This window comes from Terrapene carolina, unplaced genomic scaffold (assembly GCF_002925995.2).
Source record: "Terrapene carolina triunguis isolate 2854851 unplaced genomic scaffold, T_m_triunguis-2.0 Scaffold230, whole genome shotgun sequence".
In the NCBI taxonomy this organism is placed as follows: Eukaryota; Metazoa; Chordata; order Testudines; family Emydidae; genus Terrapene; species Terrapene triunguis.
The window spans coordinates 398973-404714 of NW_020664581.1; the positions used below are offsets into that span (position 1 = coordinate 398973).

The 5742-nt window shown below is 60.1% G+C and overlaps 1 protein-coding gene across 1 annotated transcript in view; it reads right to left on the bottom strand.

The window, feature by feature from the left end:
• Positions 1 to 2180: 2180 nt before the first annotated feature.
• The window catches only part of ARSA (arylsulfatase A), an 11702-nt gene continuing 8140 nt past the window's right edge, over positions 2181 to 5742 (bottom strand). The window contains exons 5-8 of the mRNA XM_026656390.2: positions 5329 to 5453; positions 4691 to 4818; positions 4057 to 4159; positions 2181 to 3916 (exon numbers count right to left, since the gene is read on the bottom strand). Coding sequence (XP_026512175.1) covers positions 3612 to 3916; positions 4057 to 4159; positions 4691 to 4818; positions 5329 to 5453 — 661 coding nt within the window. The 3' untranslated portion in view covers positions 2181 to 3611. The remainder of the gene's footprint in view (positions 3917 to 4056; positions 4160 to 4690; positions 4819 to 5328; positions 5454 to 5742) is intronic.

A 5742-nucleotide genomic window follows, 5' to 3' on the forward strand; every position in this document is an offset into this window, starting at 1 on the left:
CTGTCGCCCATTCCCAGCTTCTGACAAACAGAGGCTAGGGACACCATCCCTGCCCATCCTGGCTAATAGCCATTGATGAAACTATCTTCCATGAATTTATCTAGTTCTTTTATGAACCCTGTTATGGTCTTGGCCTTCACAACATCCTCTGGCAAGGAGTTCCACAGGTTAACTGTGCATTGTGTGAAGAAATACTTCCTTTTATTTGTTTTAAACCTGCTGCCTATTAATTTCATTTGGTTAGCCCTAGTTGTTGTTTACTACTTCTCATAATACAAGACTTCCTTATCTACTTTCTCTACACCAGTCATGATTTTATAGACCTCAATCATATCCCCCCTTCGCCATCTCTTTTCCAAGCTGCAATGCATCAAACGAACTCTAATCGATGACCCAACTGGGCAAGTGCCAGGCTTCAGCTCCCCATGGCACGTCTGGCCAGCTCCAAACCATGTCCGCACCCGACATGGAAGATGCGCATTGTAGTGGTGGCTCAGTCGTCCCTTCCTCTCTGGGTCGGAGGGAGGTCACACCACCTCACTACACGCATACTTACTCCAGAGATGGAATTGAGAGAATCGCCGAACCGCGCCTGTGGCGTGGTGCAAACTGTCAGACAAATCATGGATGACTGTCCAATGTATGCTCTTCCTGGAGGCATCAGAGCCATTCACATGGCTACCCCCTTGGCTCTGGATAGGATAAGAGACCTTACAATCCAACTGTAATCATGCCGTTGCTTTTACTGGTTCACTATCGCCATACGACAGAAGAAGAATCCCACGTAGTGTGTTGTTATTCTGCCCAGGCCAGGCCTGCTCTGGTTCACAGCCTTTGTTCACACGGCTAGTTATGCTAGGGATCCAGCAAGGCCTACACGGGCTACTGCAAGCCCCACTCTTTCCCTTTGTGGGCTACAATTTACACACCCCACCTTATCACACGCAAGTGCCCAGTCCCTTATCTTCTGCACACGCACAATGTACACCCATTCGCTGCTTCTCTGGAAGCAGCGCACTCCAGTTTACTGGCATCGCTTCAGTTCAACACAAGGCACCTGGACGTGTCTACAGTAAAACCAGATTTCAGTTTATTTAACAGAGATCAAGTTACAGATTCGAATAAAAGCAAGGAAAAGGGTTTGGAAACATGAGGTTACAGGTAAAAGAAAAACATAAAATGTAATCTAGAGCTTATACTTGTTAACAAGTCCCTTTCCTGTCTAAGAAGGCATTTGTCATCCAGTGGTCAGTGTGTCCAGTGCTTGTCCAGTCCAGAGAGCGGGGACCCACTTTTCAGGGGATGCTCCCCTGGCAGAGAGCCCTCCGTAATGGATAACATCTTGTGCCCTTTCTTCTTCTCTGATACATCCCCAGACTTGGTCTCTCTTCATTATCAGCAGCTCAGCCCTGAGGGTCCCCGTGGCAGTCTCTCTCCTTGGGGTTTGTAGTGGGGCGGCTGCAGGCCAGTGGGCCTGCGCAGATGGGTAGCCAATCAGGGAAGGGCTTATTGGGAGCCAATCAGGGCCTGGATTGGAGGCAGCCAATCAGGGCCAGGCTCTGCCCTATAAAAGGCTGCTCAGGGAGAGAGCAGTCAGTCTGTCTCAGGCTTTCTGTCTCCAGAGGTGGGAGACTAGCACCATGGACAGCGCAGAGCTGGGCAGGCCTGGGGGAGCAGAAAGGAACTCCAGCCCGGTGTCTGCCAGGCTGCAGGCCCTGACGGGAAGGGCCTAGCCAGTGCCAGGGGCTGAAGGGGAAATGGCCCAGGGAAGTGGACAGATGGAGAGAAGAGAAGGAGGACAGCGAGGCTGCTGCCAGAGGGTCCCTGGGCCAGGACCCAGAGTAGAGGGTGGGCCTGGGTCCCCCCCTTGCAGTACACCCAGCCATTGGCCATAGGGAGCGGCCATTATAGACCATGCCAGATCCCTGACAGGAAGGATTAGACTTTGGGGTGTGTGGTTGACCACGGTGGCTGGACATAGAGACTGCTGATTGACACCCCCCCGGAAGGGGGTGTGGATGGACTAAGGGGCACTGCCGGAGGGCAGTGGTCCTGAAGAGGACGCTGCGAGTTGGTGAGCAACGTGGGCTCAGAAGCCAACCGAGGGCAAGACAACGGGCGGGATACCACCGAGAGGGGACGCTCCACTGGACTGAGCTAATTCCCGGAGTAACCAGTAGGAGGCGCCGCGGTGGTGAGTCCCCAACCCCGTTACAGGGTTCTTTTGTCTTTGTCAATGCTGCGGCCTGGATCCGGTCCAGACTGTAAACACATGTCTGAGCTGGATTGGAAAGCATTGATTGGTCTCACTCTTGTGTGCCAAGACCCATCCCACCACAGGCGATGTGCTTCTGCCCCAGTGGTTGTGGAACACAATATTTAACACTTGACATCTCAGAATATTTCCCGTACAAACGTCCTGCAAGACCCATGACAATCAAGCTTAGCTCAGCAGTGACCACACATGAACCCCCGCCCCTCCCTTCGGTAAAGCACTGAGAAGCTGGTAAAGCCGGAGGGGTAACACGCCTGTCTGGGCATGTCAGCGTCATAGCTTGTACTTGGCCTTTCTCTGCAGGATGCCAGCAGCTACCTCCTCCCCTGGGTATCCCAAGCAGCTGCCCTAGGCCCTCCTTGGCTGGGCCTACACTGCTCATCTCACGGCTCTCACTCCCCGGGCGGGAGCTCTGCCGAGGGGGCTCAGGACTAGGCCTTCTCTGCATCAGCTCTGGGTGGGAACCCTGGCTCCTTGGCCCGCCGGTGCACACAGCCCAGGTCACACCTGCCCACAGACTGCAAATACCAGCTGAGCCTGGAGGGCAGCCACTCCATGAACTCATTTCTCCTTATTTCACCCTTTAAACAAGCACAAGTCGTCTCCCACAGCGACAGCTGGCTGCATCCACGCAGGTGAAGGGACCTACCCCGGAGCTCTGCACAGCTCCTCTCCTGACTGCAGAGTCCCCCGTCAGTCCCCCGTCCACATGCTCAGGGCCAAGCACTGCGGCTGCTGCTGCTGGCCCTGATCCTGGCCTCGCACCCCACACTCCACCTCTGCGCCAGTATTGATACGGCCTTGGCCCTCACTGCTGTGCCAGCCCCGCAGAGCGAGCCACGCTCCACTCCCTGGCCTTCCCGCTGCAGCAGGCTGGTACTGCCGGGCCCCCCGCTGGCTGCATTGGGGTGCTAGGCTCTGAGGGCGGGTCCTTTGCTTTGTTCCAGAGCCCCCTGGACTCCAGAGGGCTCACTGTACTCAGTGCGTCCCAGGGGAGCGGAGGTTTGTGTCAAATGGCCAAAGACTCCCAGTGCAGAGGTAAAACACCCCCCCAGGAACCTGCCCCTTCCCCTCCTAGCATCTCACCCCACGCCCCCATGCAGCCAGCACCTAGGGACCTCAGCGTCAGGCCTGGGGAGCGGGAGGCAGCTCTACCGGCCAGGGAAGCACCCCAACGCAGCGCGCCTGGCTGCAGGCAGGTTTGGGGAGAGCAGCGGGGAGGCCGGTGCAGGGACTTTAGGGAGTGGCAGCAGAGAGATGGGCACAGCAGCAGGAGGCTTTCGAAGAGCGGGGGGTTCCTGGCAGTGGCGAGGGGAGAGTTAAAGGGTGGGGGAAGTTAGGGGCAGTGGCAACAGGAGGGCTTGGGGGTGCAGCCGGGGGCACAGCAGGGCTGGAGGGCAGAGTCGATGCCCTTCCCTATCTGGCTTTCCCCAAACTCCATGCGCTGGTCGAAGAGCGCCTTGTGCAGCTGGATCTCCTTCAGCACCCGCAGCACCTCTGGCCCCACGGCACCACCCTGCAGCAGGTTATAGTTCTCGGCAGGGTCAGCCTCCAGGTCAAAGAGCAGTGGAGGCTCGTGGGGCGTCAGGGGCGTCAGCCCATGGCAGTCCGGGTCGGGGGTCGTCCCACTGTGGAAGGCACCTGGGAGACAAATGCAAACAGCAGCTGAAGCCACCTTCCCTCAGCCGGGGTCCCCAGGGCTGGGCTGGAACCACAACCAGAGCCCTGAAAAGGACGCAGGGAGCGGGGGCTGCCCATTCCACCCCCATGGAGGTAGCTACCTTGTGTGAAGAAATGAGCCTTGTGCTTCCCGTATCTGACGGCAAAGACGCCAAGCAGCGTGCTGGGGCTGGGCGGGTAATAGAACATCATCTGCCGGGGACTCTGCGAGCAACCAGAGGCAGAGTCATGCGGGGCAGTGGCCGAGCCATGCATGGGGAGGGAAGGGCAGTGACTAAGCCATGGCCGGGCCAGTGGCCATGGACAGGGAAGGAGACAGGACAGGATAGGAGCCGGGCCAGTGGCCATAGACAGGGAAGGAGACGGGACGGGGTGGCAGTGAGCCATGGCTGGGCCGGGCCAGGTGCCGGGCCAGTGGCCATGCAGGAAGGAGACGGGATGGGGTCTCAGAGCCCGGGCTCTAGCCCAAGGCTGAATGTCGACACTGCAGTTTCAGAGCTCCGCAGCCCAAGCCCCAGGAGCCCGTGCCAGCTGACCAGGGCTGACTCGGTGCTGCATTTGTTATTGCAGTGAAGAGGGCCCCTGAGTCACGGACACCCCGGCCCGCCCCTCTCCACAGCAGTGTGCGGAGCACCCACTGGCAAGGGCAGCCCGTCAGACACTGGTGCCCCCCGCCCCCACATCAACCCCCACACTCGCAGTGTGACCGCAGCAGCACTGGCCCAGGGCACTCACCTTCCCACCTCCAAACAGCACCGGGCTCAGGTCGTAGCCGTCCAATGGGACAGGGGGGAGAGGCGCCCCAGCCAGGGCAGCCAAGGTTGGCAGGATGTCCAGGGTGCTGGCCATCTCGTGGGTCACGCCTGGCGCCCGGCCACAGTCACAAGGAAAAAGGCTCAGGTGCCGTCAGTCCCCTGCCTCACACCAGCGATATCCCACGAGCCCGCTGGCACCCTCCTCCCCACTGTCCAACCGCCGCCCCCAGAGCCCCTCCCTCACCCAGGAGGGCCCCCCCAACCTCCTGGGACAGGGGGATTCATCCCCCTACGGACACCACCCAGCCATAGGCACGCGTTGTTCCCCCCCACCATGTTTCCCCTCCACAGGGCTGAGGCCTTTGGATCCTCTGCCCTGCCAGCCCCGCACACTCCCTGGTCATCTCCCCCGCACGCCAAGCAGGAGTGTGGGGCGGGCCGGTCCCACTGGGGCCTGCACAGCCCCCCCAAATCTGTAGTTTCAGCCTGTCCATCGCAGGCGCCTCCCAGGCCGTGTGGAGACTGACGGGCGTCCGGGCAGAGGTAGGCCCAGGTCCTGCTGCCGTGCGCCAGCACCGCCAGGCACCGCAGAGCAGCTGGGAGCAACGCCAGGCTTACCCGGGGAGATCCGGCCCGGCCAATAAGCCACCGCAGGCTCCCGCATCCCGCCCTCGTATGTCGTTCCCTTTCCGCACTTCAGGAGACCCGAGCTGCCCCCACGGGCCATTCGCATGGTCTCGGGGCTGCGGGGAGGGGAGAGCGCCCATCAGCAAGACAAAGGTTAACACTGCTCTGCCCCAGAGCGCTGGCACAGACCCGGCAGGGGCCACACTGCCCCTTCCCAGACAGCTCCCTGCGGGCGCCACAGCCCCACAGGGTGTCCACAGGGCAGGGCACCGCTGGGGTGGCGCAGGCCCTTGGTCTCTCGGGCCCCACAAGCGGCTCGGGCCGAGAAGCGCAGGCAGGACGGGACAGTGGACGTCCAGAGGGAGCCTGGAGGGACGTTCATGTTCCAGCACCGGGTTGGGGATG